Source organism: Phascolarctos cinereus, unplaced genomic scaffold (genome assembly GCF_003287225.1).
Source record: "Phascolarctos cinereus isolate Bilbo 61053 unplaced genomic scaffold, phaCin_HiC Scaffold_4;HRSCAF=312, whole genome shotgun sequence".
NCBI lineage: Eukaryota > Metazoa > Chordata > Mammalia > Diprotodontia > Phascolarctidae > Phascolarctos > Phascolarctos cinereus.
The window spans coordinates 20,358,576-20,377,511 of record NW_027555847.1 but is presented as its reverse complement, the minus strand read 5'-3'; the positions used below and the strand labels follow the sequence as shown (position 1 = coordinate 20,377,511).

The window sequence follows — 18,936 nt, the reverse complement described above, 5'->3', positions numbered from 1 at the left end:
GAAGGGATTGGAGTAGAGAGTATCCAAGGTCCCTTTCAGTGCTAGAGCTGTGATCCTCTGATCCTCTGAATCGCCTCCACCAATCTTGTACTAGTTTCAGTGCAGTTTTCTTTGAGTATCCCTGCCCTCCTAGAGTTTATATAACCTAATGGCTAAGGAGAGACACCCTTTTATATTTTTGTATGCAGCAAAACCAGTGAGTTGCCAGAACCTGGGCTGAGGCAGCAGTTGGATGGGTCAGATCAAGGAAAGCTGAGACTAGAGAGAAAAAACAGAAATAAATCTTAAATTGGGTCAGAAACAAGGAACCCAGCCTAGAAGAGGAAGGAACAGTCTCATGCAAGAGCTTTAGCAAGAATTTCAAACCAAGTCCAAGATTGCTTTCAAAGCACAGAGAAGGTTACTGGTGGAGGCGAGCACTAGCACTAGGGCTGGCTGACCAGAGCTTTGTCTCAGGATACTGCCAGAACTTGTATCCCTTGAGCAGCCCAGAAATAAGTGATCTTAGCACCCTGTTTTCCAGACAAATTCATTAAAGTAGGAAGTTATCACAGCATATGCCCTAGGTCAGCTCTTCTGAGCTTCTGCACCACATGGCCTCCTCAACAGCAGATTTCTCAGCAGCATCTGAGAATAAGTTTCTTGCCACTTGCCGCAGGTACACTGAGGAGGTTTTGGTAGCACAGGTAGGTATCAGTGACCCAGCCCTAAGAAAACTGGGAAGGCAAGGACTCCGGCCACATAAAGGACTGAGGGAGATGAATCAGGGGCTCACTCCCAGAGTAGCTGAAGTGCCAGGCAGAGAATTTCGTTATTCAGGGAGTGGTATGAGGCAAGGACTCAGTCACTGGAAGACTGGGCAGCTGAGTACCAGCAACAGCCTTCCGCTTCAAGGTTATCTTCTATCTGCTCTGTATGGCCTGAATTCTTATTTACATGTTGTCTTCCCCATTAGAACGTAAGCTCCTAGGGACAGCTAGGTCTCCCAGTGGATACAACTCCAGCCTTGGATTCAGGAGGACCTGAGTTCAAATCTAACCTCAGACACTTGACACTTATTAGCTGCGTGACTCTGGGCAAGTCACTTAACCCCAACTGCCTCACCAAAAAGCAAAAAAAAAAAACAAACCCCAGAACAAAACAAAACAAAAAACATAAGCTCCTTGAGGGCAGAGACTGTGCTGACCTTTCTTTGTATCTGAGCTCTTAGCACAGGTCCTGGAGCACATTAAGCGTTTATTGATTATTGATTACCTTAAGGTTCTTTATATTCTCTTTCAGGCCTAGATTGCTCCCACACTCTGGGCCATAGCTAAATTTACAGATGGGGGGTGGCAGAGGAGGACAGGGTTTAAGGGATCAGCGAGAGGACGTCAAACAGCCAAAATCTCCTAGCCCAAAGAAGACACTCCTTTTCTTTTTGTTTTGGCTAGCTCATTCACCGATAATTATGGCAGGACTCGTGGGGGAAGGGGGGATGGTACATGGATTACCTATTGTACTTGACAGGTTCCTGATTAAAAATGTGGAGGGATTTGCCTTTTAACCTCTCCAAAACCATGAGACTGAATACCAACAGCCTCTTCTACCATGATATAGATCTAGATCAGATATAAGGAAGATGCATTAAGATGACATTTTTGCTCAAGGCTGTGTGGTATTTTTTGTTTGTTTACTGGAGTGTGTTTGTGTGAATTTAAAATTCTCAGGAGGAAAGAAAGTTCCTGCCTGAGGTTATTTTTTTCCCCATAATAGAAAAAGACTCTTGAGGGCTGTTCAGCTGCTCCTGGCAATATGATGAATGTGGCATTGAGCCAGGCAGGGCAGGTGCTTAATTTAGAATGTGTAGAAGAATGACTTGGATGGCACCTCGTGGACATCTCGCCGTTGGCTTGTGCACGATTCCCGGAGTGTATAAAAGCCTGAGGACGTTACCGAAATGGCCTTGACTGCACTCAGACGTCGACGGAATGCAAATGCCTTTTTTAGGGTAAAGAGAAGCTGATTTTTGGAAATAAGTCTTTTTTAAAAGGTCCCGCAGCACAAGCCAGTGGGTTGCAGGTGCTTTGGTGAGGTCAGCCAGGCTTCACACTGCTGCCGGTTTGAGCCCACGGAAGCCCCCGGACCCCTCGTCAAAGGATGGCTTCATTCAGTGGGAGGAGCGCGCAGTAAGTGATTTACAAAGGTAGCCGAGGCTGAGTGGAGCCCCAGAGGAGGCACGGGGGTGTATGTAAATATATGTCATGGAATTATTTCTAAAAGCCAGCTTGGGCGCTACATTTGGCATCTGTTTCTTTATGGGAGCTGGCTTGCCAGGGAATCGAGTGGAGAGCTTGGGGTCAGGAAGATCCGAGTTCAAATTCAGCTCCAGATACTTCCTAGCTGTGAGACCACAGACACGTCATTAACCATTCAGTGCTTCCGTGTCTTCATATGAAAATGTAGGATTTTCATGGATCAAAAGAGATCTCGAGCACAGGTAAAATGCTTTGCAAACCTGTCAGGGATTCTTGACCTTTTTTGTGAACTCCTCAGAATAAGGTTTTCAGATTCATAGAATAAAATACATAGGATTGATTACAAAGGAAAGAAATATTGAATTACAGTCACCAAAATGTAAAAAAAATAAGCCAAGTTTATGAACGCTGTAGGTTAAAAGCCCCTGAACTATAGGAATGCTATTTATTATTTAGTTTTCATGCTAGTCAGCAAGTCATTTAGGTGTTTTATACATCAGTTTCCCCTTCCATAAAGTGGAAACACTTATATGATTTAGCAAAGACAATTCACTAATCTTGCTCCAGGCATGTTTATTGTTGAAACACAAAAAGGCAAAAGGTGCTCTGAAATGACGTGAGAGATCTCACTCTATTTCCGTGTCGTATGTTCTTTGAGGCATAGTTATTGAATAAGAAAAAAATACCTGACCTTAAGGATCTCAAGTATCTTGAGGGGCTGTATCATTTTACTTTCATTTTGTGTTCTCAGCATGTTACACAGCGGTGGGCACATAGTAGGCATTTAATTTCAGTTGCGTTGAATTACAACCTAATTAAGAAAAAAATCACAAAATGAGAATAATGAATAGAAAGAAAGGAAAAAAAGAGAAAGAAAGAAGGGAAGAACAAGGAAATGAATATCAGAATGGGGAGAGACCTTTAGTTCCACTGTGTGTATATATATATATGTATGTATAAATACAATAAATAGATACAAGGTCATTTGGGGAGAGAGGCGCACACAGCAGGGGATTAGAAATGGTTTTAGAATATCCTATTGGAGCCGAGTCTGGAAGAAATGAGAGACTGCAAGAAGAGGAAGTGAGGAGCTCATGCTTCCTAGACACGGGGGAGGACCACTGCTAAGGCACTGATGGAGGAGGAGACTGGTTTGGCTGGACTGTTGTATTGTGGAGGCTGGCTTAGGAGGGGTGTGAAGTGCCTGACAGACAACATGTCTCAGGCCTCCTCTTTCCCCCATTATTCCAATTCTCACTAATCTTTACTTACCCTGACTTCTTTAGGTACCATCAGCCCTTACTTGTCTTTTAGCTGATTTCCTTCAGTCTCCCCAGCTAGACCGTAAGCTTCTTGAAGGTGAGGACCATTGTTAGCTGGGCTGATACTCCAAGGCAGCCCTGACCTCATTGATGGAGGTGCTTCCACCATAGGTGCAGATTGCAGCCCCTTCCATGCCTGACCCTGTGCAATTCATGTACATGTCATCTCATAGTTTTTCCATAGGGGGTCCACCCAACGTGCTGAATGCCTTTCTTTCGGTCTTTTCCTATTCCCTGTCTGCATGTTCTCCCTTGTTCCTGCTACAATGACCAGCCTGTTTCCTTCCCTGAATCATCTCCCCAATGCCATTGAGGCTGATGTGTGTCTCAGACCTTCAGTTCCCCACACAGCTTAGTAAGCACTTACACACAGTAAATGTTTAATCAGTGTTCGGTCATTGATGGGTTGAGTTAATAGTAAGTGGTGAATATTTTCTGATTTACATATGTACTCTCATTGTTTCAAAAAAAAAAAAAACAAGTGACAGACTTCCCAACTATGGATTGTAAATTTTTCTTCTGAGTTTATTTTATTATTTTTATTGCTATTTTCTTTTTGTTTTTGAATCCTCATTTCCCAGCTTATCTTTCCCCACTCCCACCCATAGAGCCATGTATAAAAAGGAAGGGGGAGAAAGCAGCTCAAAACCAGCCAGGATGTCATTGGCTCCAGCAGGATTTGTAGCAATTCCTTCATCGCTCCACAAACGGGAGTGACGTCCTCCTGCCTCATCTTCAGGGGCCAGACTTGGTCACTAAGGTTGCATTGGGTGGCCTTGTGGTTCCGTTGCTTGGCCCACTTTCACTTCCCTTGGTGTAAGTTACCACTGTAGTTCTGCTTGTTTTACCCAGTGTTAGCTCACAGCAGGCTTCCCACGTGCCTCTGTCGTCTGTATGTTCTTTACCCGGAGAGGGAATACTGTTTCATTTGAGCCGTGTCTCACAGAGGGGCATCCTTTTTCTTTTCAGTTTATGGCTACTACAAAAAGGGATACTTTGACCTTCTTGGGGTCCGTGTTTAGCAGTGGGACCTCTAGCTCAAAAACTTCAGCATTTTCATAGTGATAGGTTTGGCCCCAACGGTCTGCGTGTCCTCACCCTACCATCAATAGTTAGAGCAAGCCAAACAGAATTAAGGCTCCAGTCTTTGGCAGGGGCCCAAGCCTGTGTCCTCAGCCCCAATCAGTTTCTTGTTTAGTCATTTTTCAGTCCTGTCCAATTCTTCATGACTCCATTTGGGGGTTTCTTGACAAAAATACTGGAGTGGATTGCCGTTTCCTTCTCCAGCTCACTTTACAGATAAGGAAACTGAGGCAAACAGCGTTAAATGACTTGTCCAGGCTCATGCAGCTAGTAAGTGTCTGGGGCCAGATTTGAACTGAGGGAGTCTCTCTGACTCTGGGCCAGGCTCTCTGTGCACCATGGTGCCACCTAGCCGCCCAGTCAATGGAACCGATATTAATCCAGCAGTTGGGTGCTGTGGAAGGGCTAGAAAAGCATGATGATAATATAGCAAGCATTTCTGGGCTCACTGTTCCAGAGCCAGGCTGCTGTATTAGCCCTTCAGGGTTCTAGGAGTATTTTTTGTTAGTGCTACTGGTTCTAGCCTATGTTCTGGGTGTGTTCCCTGTGGTTAGCTGCCAGTCACTAGGGCCTAAGTTTCATTCAGCCACTCACAAATCAGTTACCTTTGACAAAGGGGTACTTAATTTAAAGAGACAGCATTAGCAATCCCCCCAGCATAGTGTACTCTTCCCCCATGCCACCTTGGTCTCCGGGGGTAAGACTTCCAACACTTTCCACCAAGTCTAGGTTGAGAAGTTTTTGTCTCAGCTTCTGTTGGACTGGGTCCCTAAAGCTGCTTCTGGAGTCATCAGTTCTGGGGTTTCCTCAAAACCCAGCCTGGACTTGACTCACTGGACTTCCTGTGTTCCCCAGGGCCTGGATGCCCAAATGGATTGTTCTCCCGACTTTCAGCTCAATCTTTACCTAACACACAGGCCACATGTTGGCCTTGAAGGAAAAGGGCTCTGCTCATAGGGCATTGTTTCTCACTGGGTGCTGTCGGCAAAGGAGTCCAACCAAGAGCAGAGGTCCCATCGAAAGGGAGGATAAGCAGGTCCCTCTTTGCTTTTGTACAACCACAGCCTGTCAGTGAGCCTGCTGTCCACCCTGGGGTTAGTAGACCAGAGCCAGTTACATGCCCCCAGGCCCCAAAGTCTCTGCAGCTCACTTTCATCCTCCTTCCAAGGGGGAAGCCCGTCAGCAGCACAGTAACAACTCACGTTTCTTTAGTGCTTTATGCTTGTCAGGCGTTTTCCTCATGGCCACATTGTGAGGCAGACAGTGCAAGGATCTAGTATTAGCCCCGTGCTCAAAGCTCACGTATTCAGGCCTAGAGCTCTCCTGAGGACAAAGCCCAGGGCTCCCTCTTGTTTCACCCCAGCTGTTCACAGGACTTCTGACTTCAGGAAACTGAGAGTCTAGCTGGACCGAAAACAAAAATAAAAAACACAGGATAAGACTTTTGATTTCCTTAGTATAAAAATGCCTACTGTGAAATACAAGCAAGATGAAATGAAGGATGAGAAAGGAGACACAATGTGAACAGAAGTATCTGGGCTCAAAACCTGGCTTTACTGCTTGTTAGCTGCCCAGGACATCCTATCAGAATCCAAAGGAAGGGGAGAGATCCTGAGAAAGAGTGGGGATCTACCCTTGCCTTTGAAGGGAGGGTAGGCTTTGGATAAAGGTAGGGAAAAGAATGGAGGCCGAGTGGAAAGAACACGGCATCTAGAGTTGGAAGCCTGGGCTTCAGTTCCCAAATCTGCTGCTGACTACCCTGGGTGAGTCATTAGAAGTTTCCTCATCTGGAAAATGAGGAGGTTGGACTAATGTAATCTCAGAAGTCCCTGTCTCTTGTCTTGTTTGTGCATAGCTGCTTGCATCTTGTCTCCCCGTTAAACTGCAGGGAAGGTTTTCTTTGTTTTTGGCCTTCCACATATAATATGTGGAACACAGCAGGTGCTAAATAAAAGCATGTTGACTTGATTTGGCTTATCTTTGGATGTCTATGGTCCTAAAGGGTCTTCAGGTGATCAGCCTAGCTGTCATGTGAGGGAGAGGGCTGTAGTCACGGTGTTGGGAACCTGGAGTGCTGAGTAAGGATCTTTAGTCAGGCTTGTGCTCAATGGCAGGGAAGCTTCTTACGATCAGAGCTGCCCCAAAGTGAACGGGATGCCTTTGGAGGCAGGTGAAGGTGGTCACGTTAGTGCTCTTAGGGGAGAGGATGCGTGGCCGCTTTTCAGGGGTGTTGTAGATAGGATTCCTTTTCAGGTAGGGGTAAGACCTGAAGGCAGTAGAGGTCCTTGCCAGCTGTGATTCTGTGTGGGCACTGAAGAAGGGTCCAGAACCAAACCATAACCTCCTGAACTACATGGCTGTCATTGGTCAGCTCCTTTAGTGGTTTTCTTTGATCTGAAATAGATACAGTCTCCAGCTTGGGCTGTTCTTTGTTTCTTTTTAATTAATTAATTAAATTTATTTAGGGTTACATGTTGAGCTCCAAGTTGTCTTCCTCCCTCCCAGCCCCACATTAGAGAAGGCCAGCATTTGATATAGATACACCTGTGGAACCACCCAGTACACACAGACTGCCATAGATCAGCTCTTTCTCTGGGGATGGAGCGTGCTTTCTTCCTAAGTCCTTTGCTTTGAAAAGCTTCGTCACTCACAGTTATTCTTTCCACAATATGACTGTTACTGTATACAATGTTCCCTTGGTTCTAGTAGTTTCACTCTGCATTAGTCCATACAAGTCTTTCCGTGTTTTTCTAAAACCAGCCAGTTCATCATGTCTTCTAGCACAGTAGTATTCCATGACAGTCACACACCACACTTTGTTTCCAGGGGTCTGTGAGGTTTGGATTCAGTCAAAGGGCTGAACTTGATCTAGAGGGCCATGTGTGGCCTTGAGACCGAAGGTTCCCCACCCCTGGAGCCATTCCCCAGCTGATGGGCATTCCCTCAATTTCTAGTTCTTTGCCACCACAAAGAGAGCTGCTATAAATATTTTAGGACATAGAGGCTCCTTTCCTTTTCCCTGATCACCTTGGGTTGCAGACCTGCTCTGTCAAAGGGTATACATAGTTTTCTAACTCTTTGGACATAATTGCAAATTGCTCTCAAAGTGGTTTACAAAGATAGTTTGCAATTCCACCAACAGTATATTTGTGTCCCAATTTTTCCATATTCTCTGCAGGCTTTGTCACTTTCCTCTTGTATCATGATAGGTGTGAGATGGTACCTCAGAGTTATTTGAATTTGCATTTTCTCTATTCAGTAATGATTTTAAAGCATTTTTTCACATATATAGCTTTGATTTCTTCTTCCAAAAACTGCTTGTTCATATCCTTTGACCATTTATCAATTGGGATATGATTCATATTCTTATAAATTTGACTCTGTGTTCTATGCATTTGAGATATGAGGCTGTTATCAGAGAAGCTGGCCATAAATATTTTCCCTGATTTTCTGCTTTCCTTCTAATCGGGCTGTTTTTACTGCCCATCTAAAGGAATGCTCAGGTGCTTCTCTGGAGGTCCCTGTACTGATGAACGTAGAACATCCCAGCAGCTTGTGCACTAGCTCTATTCTCTTCTCATTTAGGGGAGTGGAGCGTGGCAGGAAAGCACTGAGCTTAATGTCACTGACACCTTAGACTGCTTTTAAAAAATGCTTTATTGATGCTTTTTTTTTTAATATCACCTCCACTGCCTAGTGATGGTTCTCTTCCCTCCTCCCCACCTGAACTAACATTTAAGTACAACTTCAAGCAAAACAAACCAACATATTGGCCTTTTCTGGAAATGAATGCTCCATTCTCTTCTGCCAAAAGCTGAGAAGCATGCTCCACCATTGTTCTGTGTCTGGAGCCACACGACCAGGACGGAACCCAGCTTTTCCTAACTGCAGAGCTGCCCTTTGTCAACGCCCTGTGACCCGAGAATGTTCCCACACATTCACTTTCCACCCTCTGTTTAACCACCGCCCTGATAAGTCAACCTCCTCTGCCCTGTACCACCAAGGCCTCCTTGTAGGCCTCTTCCCTTCCTTCCCAAGCTAGCATCTCATCCTATTTTTGTTTGGTTCCTTTTTATTTTGCACTTGCCTTATTCATAGCTTGGAGAGCAGCCTGCTGTAAACCTCTCAAGGAGGCTCTCCAGTCCTTAACCAGGGATGGGCAAATGAATCTCCTCCCGCCCCTGGCAAGAACAGAATTGGTTCTCTGCACAGTCACTCTGAGCCTGTGATCCCAAATGGGCATCGGGGCTAAGTGTGCTCCAGAGACGTCTCTGTGCAGAAGACCTGTGATTCACCATGACAGGACAGTCCCATAATGTACTAGGAGGCCCCCAGCAGAAGGGGCAAGAGTTAGTGGCCTGAGGCGAGTTGCTCCATGTAAGGTGAGTGTTTCATTACCACTCAGAACACAATACTAGACAGGACACAGAGGATGTGTTCCTTCCTGGTGCTTATGGGCAACCCATTTTCCTAAAACCTAGGAGAAAATACACCTTTGTTCATCATTTATGAAACATTCTCTCTTTGAGGCTCACATGACTTGTCTGGCCCTGTATTTTTTTTTTGGTTGTTTCTTCAGCAGTCACCATTGTTGACTACCAAAAAAAAAAAAAAAGAGAGAGAGAGACAGAGACAGAGAGACAGAGAGCAAGAAAGAGGCCTATACCTTTGCTGCTCTGAGCAGTGTTGGGTAAATGTACAGTTCATAGCCTCCTAATCCTAGATTGTTTTCTATTTCCTTCAAATTCCCCGAGGCTCTTCTTTGGCTGCTTTCCTGCAAAGTTTCTCATGCTCTGGTACTCCAGGAGAAAAAAAAAAGTTTCTGGCAATGTCTTGTTCCCTAAAGCCTCCTCACTGGCTAACTGGGCTATTTAGAAGGGGCTGCAGAAAAAGAATCAGTGGTTTGGCAAACTTGCCTCCACCATAGCAATTCTGATTCTGGCAGTTGGAACAAGGTGGGCAGAGACAGATCTTCCAGTGACACTTGGAGGCTGCCATTGGGAATATCACCAGGGCAGGCTGAGGAGGCGATCATCTTGGGATGGAGGAGGAAAAGGGAGGATGTATGCCATCTGGTAGCTTCCGATTTTAACTCATTATTTTTGCTAAATGTGAGCCAAGATGAATTGTTTCTACTGCTGAAGGAGTGTAAGTGCTCATAATTTCAGTGTCCTATGGCAGAGCCCCAGTTGCCTTGCCCTAGTTATGGATTTTTCCCTCCCATTTTCTGTGACTTTATTTTCTAGATAGGTCAATAGAAAGAGATAGAATTTACATACATTTTCCTTCTGATTTTGTAGTTATTTTCTCCTGAATTCTTTTTTCCCCCCTTTTCTCATGCATATTTAGATATGAAACTTGACGTGGTGTAGTGGATAAAAGGCCTGCCTTGGAGTCTGGAAGAATCCTTAATTCAGATTCTGTCTCTCTCATATACTTTTCAATGCCCTAGGAAATTCTTTAAGACTTTATTACAGCTGAGCTGCCTGTCTGTGCCAGTGAAGAGCATTGATTCCACATCCAAAATGAGCCACACAGGTCTACCCTCCTACCCCTACAGAAAAGTGTGTGTGTATGTGTGTGTGTGTGAGAGAGAGAGAAAGAGAGAGGGAGAGGGAGAGGGAGAGGGAGAGAATAATGGGAAATGGAGATCAGGGAAAAATTCTGATGGCGGTAGGGGCAAGATGAGCAGCTGTTAGAAAAGGGGAGAGAGGAGGAAGGGAGGACCATTCTAAACAGGTGGGATGAGGAGGAAAGAGGGATTCTTGTGGTTCTCTCTCTGTTTCCCTTTGTCTCTGTCTCCTTCCCTTCCTCCCTCTCCCTCTCCCCTCTCTTCAGCTGCTTTTTCTCTTGATTTATATTCCCTACTATTGTCCAATACTGTCTAGAGTGAGGAGGAGGCTCAATAAAGGCCCTGACCTCTCTCTCCATTCCTCCCTCATTCCTCACCTATCTCTACTTTCAACCTACCCCAGGTTCATTGTCCTGTCCTTGTCCCACAGCTCCTGCTCCAGATGTGGGAACAAAATGCCCAGCATAAGTTTCCTCTTTGAAGAAGAAGAATGGACAATGAATCTAATGAATTGGGCATTTTTCTTTTTTGATATTATTTTAATCAATAGATCAATACACATTTATTATTTACCACATGCCAGGCATTGTGTAGTGTGATGGGGACATAGAGACAAAATCCAAGCCCCCCCCCCAGCCCTCAGTGAGATCATAGTCCATTGGGGGAGACCACATGGACAGAAGTAGGTACACACAAAATATATGTGAGGTAAATCACTTTGATTTGGCAGGTGGGGCGTGGGGGACTGTCGGCAGCGGAGGTAAGTCAGGGTAGCCACACTGGAGCTGCCTAAAGGGAGATGAGGGGAAGCAGAAGAGCACCGTTCTTGAATCCCAAAGACCCATTCCGTGGCCTCTGGCCTTTAGGAAAAGGTGGATGTCAGGGGAGTCGGGGAGGAGAGGAGACACGTGGAAAAACCTTTTCAAATTATAAACTTAATAACCACTCACAAAAACAATCAAACACATAGGGCAGCTGCATGGCATAGTTTATTGGGTGCTGAATTTGAAGCCAGAAGACTTGAATTCAAATCCTGCTTCACACACTTGCTAGCTATGTGACCCCTGGACAAGTCCCTTAACCTCCACGTGCCTCAGTTTCATCTGTAAAATTGGGGTAATAGCAGCCCAGGGTTGTTGTGGGGATAAAGTGAGGTAATATATGTGAAGTGCTTTGCAAACTAAAGCAGTATATAAATTTTAAGTTAATAACATAAGATAAAGAATAAATCCTTACTTGGCATATTTTTTATTGTATATTGACAGTGACCTGATAGTCATAACATTGTTTGTGATGGGTGGTTCCAGCCTGGATTTCCACAAGAGTTTAGTGACCCTTTATATAGTTGGCAGATTTAAAACTTCTGGCCCAGACTCTCAAATGTTTCAAAACAGCCATCTTTGTAAGGGGATTTTGCTATCTTGAAAACATAAGATAATGTTGGAAATTGAGAATTCATTGCTGAAAGGTAGAATCTTTTTAGGATACAGGCCTTTTCTGTGGATTGAGAAAAATCTGATTGACCTTATAGATGGAAAGAAATTAGTATGCAGAAGTATCGTGAAAACTCCAGAATCTCTGTAAGTGTCAGAAAACCTTTTTAAATTGAAATACTGAGGTTGTGAGACAGGATTGTGACATAGGGGGTCACTTAAAACAACAAACTGATGAGGTTCTTTAAATCTTTCATAAGTAAAAAGAAAAGCATTTCCACTTTTGAAACACTAAATGACAGGAAATCTTGTACACTGGCCCTACGTGAAATCTGAAGGGATCGAAACGTAATTCAGTTTGAAGCTTCAAGAAAGTAAAATACTCACAAAGCTTACCCTAAGAAGCAGTTGTACGCTCTACTCTCTACTACTGTCTTTAAACTTCTCTGTTTTTCTTCTACATTACTTGATTATTAAACAATTAATGTTAAAAAAAAAAAAGAATAAGCCCTTAACATCTGACAGGATGGAAACAAATGGCATATTCTAAACTCATAATGATAGTTCATAGTGCTTGTTAACTCGATAAATACCTGGTGATTTTCTTTACTCCTATTTTTAGTTCAGTTGTTTAATTTTTTAAACAAAAAAATCAATACCGTACCAAACTACTGATAGGATGAGTCACTTCCCAACCAATAACCTACCTTATAATTCCTTCCAACAAAACAATCGATATTTTTTTTATTAAAAAAATGAAACTTTTATTGTTGAACACTACAGTTATTTTCCTCTCATCCAACCCTTCTTTGTAACAGAGAAAAAGACAAGCAAAATAAGCTACACAGTGACTAACAGTACCTGATGAGATATCTATACCGGTCAGTATTGTTAGTTTGTACTGGGTCAGAACAAAATGCACTAATAATTCTTAAATTAAAAAAAAATAGTTTTTAAGGCCAATCAAATATTCATTGACTCAATCAGTGATCACTAGGAAACAGTATAGGTTCATTCAGATTAAGTTATACTGGCTTAGCCACACTTCAAGAGAAGACAGGTGAATTTCCCCTTTGGTGTTTCTTAGCACTCTGATTCCCAGGACTTGGCTAGTCCAGGTAGTGAGAGCTCATAAGAGGGAGTGTAGTGAAGTAGGTCAGGGTGACCCAAGTGAGTGTACATCTTGGCTTATGTTGGCCTTGGACAAATGTACCTTTTCTGACCCTCAGCATGCTCATCTGTACAATGGAGGGAAGGCACTAGACGGCCTCTACGGTCCCTTGTAGCTATGAGGTTTTCATTTACATTGTTGTAGGTATTGTGTATATTATCCTGGTTCTGCTTTCTTTGCTCTGCCTCAGTTGATACTTCCCACATTTCTTATAATTCCTCATAGTCACTATTTCTAATTGTGATATTGCTTTGTATTCCTATGCCAGTTCAGTAATGGGCATTCACTCTGTTTCTAGTTCTTTGCTAACACAGAAAGTTTTTCAAAAATGGCTGCTCTGAATATTTTGATGTTGGTACTTTCTGTATGGTCTCCTTGAGACAGATTGGTTTTCAGTGGCTGTTACTCGTTCTCCAAATCTGGACAAGATTAATAGGCCTAGTCATGGCCAGGCATAACCAAACAGAGGCGATTCCCTAATGTAGTCCGTCTGATCCGTGGTAAATATGATCAAGTCCTATTTCTTTGGGGATTTCTAGTGGCCTCTATAAACCAGAGCATCTTCTTGAAGTGTAAATAGTTCCAATTATGAGAGTAATCATCAGAAAGATCCCAGATCCAATCACAAAGACTACCATGAGGCAATCTCCAGTCATTCCTTGTTCTGCATTCCCACTGAAGCACGTCAACAAGCTCGTGTTGGACCTTTGCCTGAAGTTGAGCATTGCGTATCTTCCCGATGATTTCTACCAGTCCAGATTCTCTGGGTAACATGCTTGCAAAGGGAAAAGAGCTGGAGTCATCACGGCTTCCTATTTCTGGTGGTTGTTTGCAGGCAGAATAGCTGCCGAAGGAAGACGCTTTTCAACTCCTGAACCAGAAACTGACGAGGAACCAGCAGAGTCACACTCACCTAACCTAGTGGAAGGAACAGAAGCCAGCTGACCCACCCCTCCCTGCTCCCCACTGGCCGAAGGGTGTTGCTGGTGGGCAGGACAGGGCTGGCGGTGGGGAGAAAGAGGTGGAAAGAGAGAGAGAGAGAGAGAGAGAGGGAGCGGGCAGAGAGAAAAGAAGGAGGGAGAGGGAGAAGGAAGCTGGACCATTATCTGGAAGCCACAGATGGAACAGCTTAGCCATCTCTTAAAAAGCCCTCATAACACTGTAAAGGAAAAACAATCGGTCAAAAAGCATTAAGTGTTTATGTGTCTGACATTCTGAGAAGCATTGAGGATGCAAAGACAAGGAGGAAACAGTCCTCAAGGAGCTTACATTTAACGACAGAGATGTATCCAGATACAAATATATTCAGAAATAACACACAATGAATACCAAGTCATTTTGGGAAGGGCCTGGAAAGGGCTTCGTGAAGAACGTGGTATTTGGGCTGAGTCCTGAAGGAAACCAGAGATTCCAAGACGCCGAGGTAAAGCATTAAAACAGCCAGGTGGGATTGGAGCAGGGCCTAGGTCTGACTGGTTGGAATTTGCTGGATAGGGGCGTGATGGGATGAGGCTGTGGTGGCAGCTGGGTGGAAAGAAGAGAGTCTGGAGGTAGGGAGACATCTCTAGTAGTCCAGGAGGGAGGTGATGAAGGTCTGAATCAGGACTGTGGCTGGTGGGGAGAGAGGAGGGGAATCTGCCTGAGGGTTTGTGCAGATAGAAGCCCTGAGAGATGATTGGGTCACCAAGGGTAAGAGTAATAATAGAAAAGGTAAGCAAGCCAGAGCTTTGAGATACCACAGTAATGGGAGTTACATGGATGAGGAATCAGAAACAAAAGCTCGGAAGACACAGGCAGATGGAAAAAAGATGCAGAGAGGAGGAGGAGGAGGAGGTCAGCAGTGTCAAATGCAGTGGAGGGGTGAAGAAAGCAAAGATGACCGTTGGTGGCTTCAGTTTAGTGAGGTTGAAGACAGCTTGCACCGACTTAAAAGAGGAAAGGAAGTTGAGGCACCTGTTTTATGCTGCTTATTTTTCCATCCGTATTTATTTTCTCTTCCTCTCACCTCTTCTACACCCCCCACCCCAAAACCCAACCCAACCCTGATGAGCAGGAGAAGCAAAACAAATCCCGGAGTTGGCCAAGTCCACACCTAGTGTTTCTGCCTGTCAGTCCATCCATCCGCTTTTCCCCCTAGAAGGGAGGTAGAATTCCTAATCATTGGTTCTCTGGAATGTTTGTAAGAGCTCTCAAGCGTTTCTAACTCGTTCATTTTAGACGGCTTTTTCAAGGAGTTTGGATGAGCAAGGGAGGAGAGAGAAGGGAAAGGGGGAGAGCGCTGGGGGCTGGGGAGGAGTTCTTGTTGGGGTGGGAGCCCCCGGGCATGTTTGTAGACATAAGAAGAATGCTGACCCCCAACATCTGAAACAGCTGGTGCTCCCTCTGAAAACTGCTGGAAGCTCTTCCACTCAGTCCTTCATTTTGATTTCCTCTTCCATCAAACTTTTCCTTACGACTTGAGTATTTCTCTGCTCATGGTGTTTTCAGTCTTTGTTGGTGATGTCAAACTCCCAGATTTGAAAGCCAATTGTGACTGAATTTCCACGAGTGTTAAAAGTCGTAGATTACTCTGGGTCTAGGGGTCAAGAAAACCCGAGCTCCCGCCTTCCTGTGCTCACACTCGTGGCAGCGCTAACCGGGGCTTTCCCTCGTGATCCTCACCCAGGACCCTGGGAGGGCAGGGGCACGAGCCCTTCCTGGGTATCCTTGAGCCGTTTCAGTCGTGCTTGGTTTTCTTGGCAGATACTGGAGCGGTCTGCCATTTCCTTCTCCAGCTCATTTTACAGATGAGAAAACTGAGAGTGAAGTGACTCGCCCAGGGTGACACGGCTAGGAAAAGTCAGGCCAGACTTGACCTCACTAAGATGAGTCTTCCCGACCCCTGGCCCTTTGCTTGGTGCAGCTGCTTCGCCTCCTGGGGAGGAAACTGAGGCTCGGAGAGGTTCGGGGCAGCCCCCGGAGTAAGAGGAAGCCTGGAACGCGGGTCTCCCGCCTCCGAGCCTGGTTGCCTCTCCCTGTCCTCCTCCAGGGTGCCGGTCGCCAGGAGCGAACCCGACCCTGCCCGGGCCCCTCCCCGAGGGAATGGGGGTGAACTTGGTAAACGCACGAGGCCGGGGAGAGGAGGGGGCGCCGAGCTCCCGAGGGCAGGCCGGAACCTCGCTCTCGCTGCACTCGGTCCCCGGGAGGGGGACCCCGCGGACCACGGCCGGCGTCCACGTGGGGCAGAGGCGAGGAAGCGCGGGGCCGCGGGGAGGGAGCGCTCCGATCCCGGAAGTGCGCGCGCCCGCGGCAGGCGGGGAGAGGGTCGGGAGGCAAGTGCGCGCGCTCGCGCGCGGGCGGTGGGCGCCCGGCGACTCCTCCCTCTCCCTCCGGCCGCCCCTCCTCCCCAGCGTTCTCGCGTCGCCCTGACAACCAGAGGCCCCGCCGCCGGGACAGCTGCGAGCCGTCGGGGGCGTGGCTCCGAGCGCGGCCCCGCCCCGGCTGCAGCGCTGGCCAATCGGCGTGGCGCGTCCTCTTCCCGGCTCGCGCCCCGCGGGTCCCGCTGATCCCGCCCGCGCTCCGTCAGTCCGTCAGTCAGTCAGTCCGTCCGCCTGCCTGCCAGCTCGCTCGCTCGCAGCCCGGCGGGCGGCCAGTTCGCCGCTCGCTCGGAGGGAGAGGGGGCGCGCTGGCCGCGGCGCCGCCCGAGGGAGGCTCGCCGCGCCCGTCCCGGCGGCGTCCGTCCGAGGCGGGCGAGGACTATGAGAAGATGGTCGTGCAGGCGCGGAGCAAGCACCGAGAGGCGGCGGCCGCTCCCCCCCGCGCCTCCCCGCAGCCGCGCCGGGCCGTGGGCGCCGGCGAGCCCGAGCTCGAGCTGCCCGGCGGCCGCGTGCTCCCGGCGGCGCCCCCCAGCGGCGGGCGGCGGCCCGGCAGGAGGGGGCAGCGGCCCGAGCCCGCGCACCCCTCACGCAGCCTCCTGTCCCGCCTGTCGGCGGGGCTCCGCGCGCGGCTGGGCCAGCGCCCGGCGGGGGGCCGGGGCCGGACGTGGACCACGCTGCTGCTCGGTGAGCGGGCCGGGTGGGGGCGGGGCTGGGGGCGGGGCCGGGCGGGGCGCGCCAAGTTGGGAGCCGGCCCCGGCGTGACCCCCGCCTCCCCGGCGTGCCTGGGCCCCGCGGCGCCGACTAATTGTACTTAGACCGGGCGGGGCGGGTACCGCGGGGCTCCTTCCTGGCCGGGAACGATGTTGACCCTCCTCTTTCTGTTTCCCTTCTTCTCTCCCCGTGGCCCCCAGGATCCCCCCAAAGCTGGCCCCGGAGGTCCCGGCCGCCGGGTCCGAGACCGCCCCGGGCGGCTCTGCTTTCCCCAGAGCGCGGGTTCAGTTCTACAGGGCGGGGGGAGGGGCGGAGGAACTTGGGGTTTCGTCTGCGTAGCGGGATCCGGGGCTGGGGGGCACTTCGGAGGCGGTGCGTTCTCCCCCCACCCCCTCCCCATCTAATAGAGCTTGTCAGGGTCGGGGGCTCTCCCGCCGTGCCCATTCTCCCCCCGAGTGCGGGTCAACGGCTCGTAACTGCGCAGGACAGTCGGCTTAGAGCTGATTTCAGAGTTGGTCCGAGTGGGGGATCCCGATGTGCAAACGCTCTCCACGAATGCCCGTCCGCAGCTCCTGTGTAACTTCTTGAAATTAGGCAGCTGGAGACTGTGGGGACCGCCGAGGTCACGTAAACCAACGCTTTCGTTTTATAGTGGGCGCTTAATAAACGATTCGATGACTGAGGAAACTGAGGCTTTGCAGCTGAATTGATTTGCCCTAGGGTGTCAGAGGTGGGATTTGAACCCAGGTCCTTCTCCAGAGCCAGCGCTCTTTCCTTTGTGCTTTTTCGGGGGCACTGAGAGACTTCTCTCGTTCAGCCGTCTTCACTTCCTCCTTTACTGAGGAAACCGAGGTTCCTGAACTCTCTGCTCTCCTCTGCCAGCCCCGCAGCGCTAGCTACTTCTCTCCACGCCGTCTCCTCTCCGAGTCTTCCCCGACTACTGCCCCGCACCCCAGGAGGATGGTGCTCCCTCCTGACCTTTCTTTCGGGGTGCAGCTCCGAGAAAGCCTCTCCTGGTCCCTTCCTCGCCTCCCCCCGCCCCTTCCAGGCTAGCACCGTCCAGCCCTTATTGCTGCTTTGTAGTTTATACTGTATTTGTTCTGTGGATACTTACTTACACGTGTTCATATTGTCGCCCCTGACACAATGTAAGCGCCAGGAGAAAAGAAATTGTTTCTTTCTTGGTTCTTGTTTTTGTATCCTCCTAGCCCTCCCTGAGTTCATAAATGCTTGAGCCTCCCAGCCAGTCTGATTTAAAAGAGTCTCGATGTCAGCTTGCCTGCCTATGTCTATGCGGAAGCTGAGGATTTAGAGTGGGGGGATCATTTTAGTCCTATTTCTGTTTTTTTTACAAGTGAGGAAACTGTGGCCTAGCGACTTGCCCAAGGCCACACTAGTAGCAAGCTTCAGTGTTTACATTCAAATCCAGGTCTTGGGACTCTCGAGCAGTACTTGCTACAGTTCCTGTTTCTCTTAAAACATGGGAATAGTCCAAAGAAACCACAGAATGTCAGTACAGAAAGTGAGTAAGCTTTTAAATGATTTAGTGGTTGGTTTTAAACAAACAAAAAACCCTACTTTTAATGCTCCATAAGTAGTTTTTCTTCATTGTTAAAATATTTTGTCCAATTGTCCAACTTTTAGGGGGGAAGCCTAACTAAATCAAGATGGAATTTTTATTCAGGTGGTAAAACAGCAAAATTTTCAAAGTTAAATGATAAATTGATAGTGATTTCCTTTACCAGCCTAATACTGTCTTTTTTGGATAGTGCTGCTAATTCAACTGTCTTTCCTCCCAAAGACCATTTAGGCACTAAAGGATTGGAGTCAGAGATGAAGTCAGGGCTATGGGACACAACAAAGTGCCCCTCAGAGAGGCAGAGTTGTAGATTGAGAAGGAACTTCCTCAGAGGTTCAGTCCCCTCAAGATAAGATCTATCACTTTAGTCTCATTAGGGATTAATCAGCCACAAACATTTCTGGAGGTGCAGTGGGGAAAGAAACCCACTTCAAGTTGTCCCATAAGGTGTTTTTTTTTTTTAAACTAGAGA

At 47.5% G+C, this 18,936-nt stretch overlaps 1 protein-coding gene across 1 annotated transcript in view; it reads left to right on the top strand.

Moving 5' to 3' along the window:
* The first annotated feature begins 16,369 nt into the window (after positions 1 to 16,369).
* LOC110195965 (dpy-19 like C-mannosyltransferase 1) overlaps positions 16,370 to 18,936 on the top strand; it is a 118,554-nt gene continuing 115,987 nt past the window's right edge. The window contains exon 1 of the mRNA XM_020968925.2: positions 16,370 to 16,858. Coding sequence (XP_020824584.1) covers positions 16,564 to 16,858 — 295 coding nt within the window. The 5' untranslated portion in view covers positions 16,370 to 16,563. The remainder of the gene's footprint in view (positions 16,859 to 18,936) is intronic.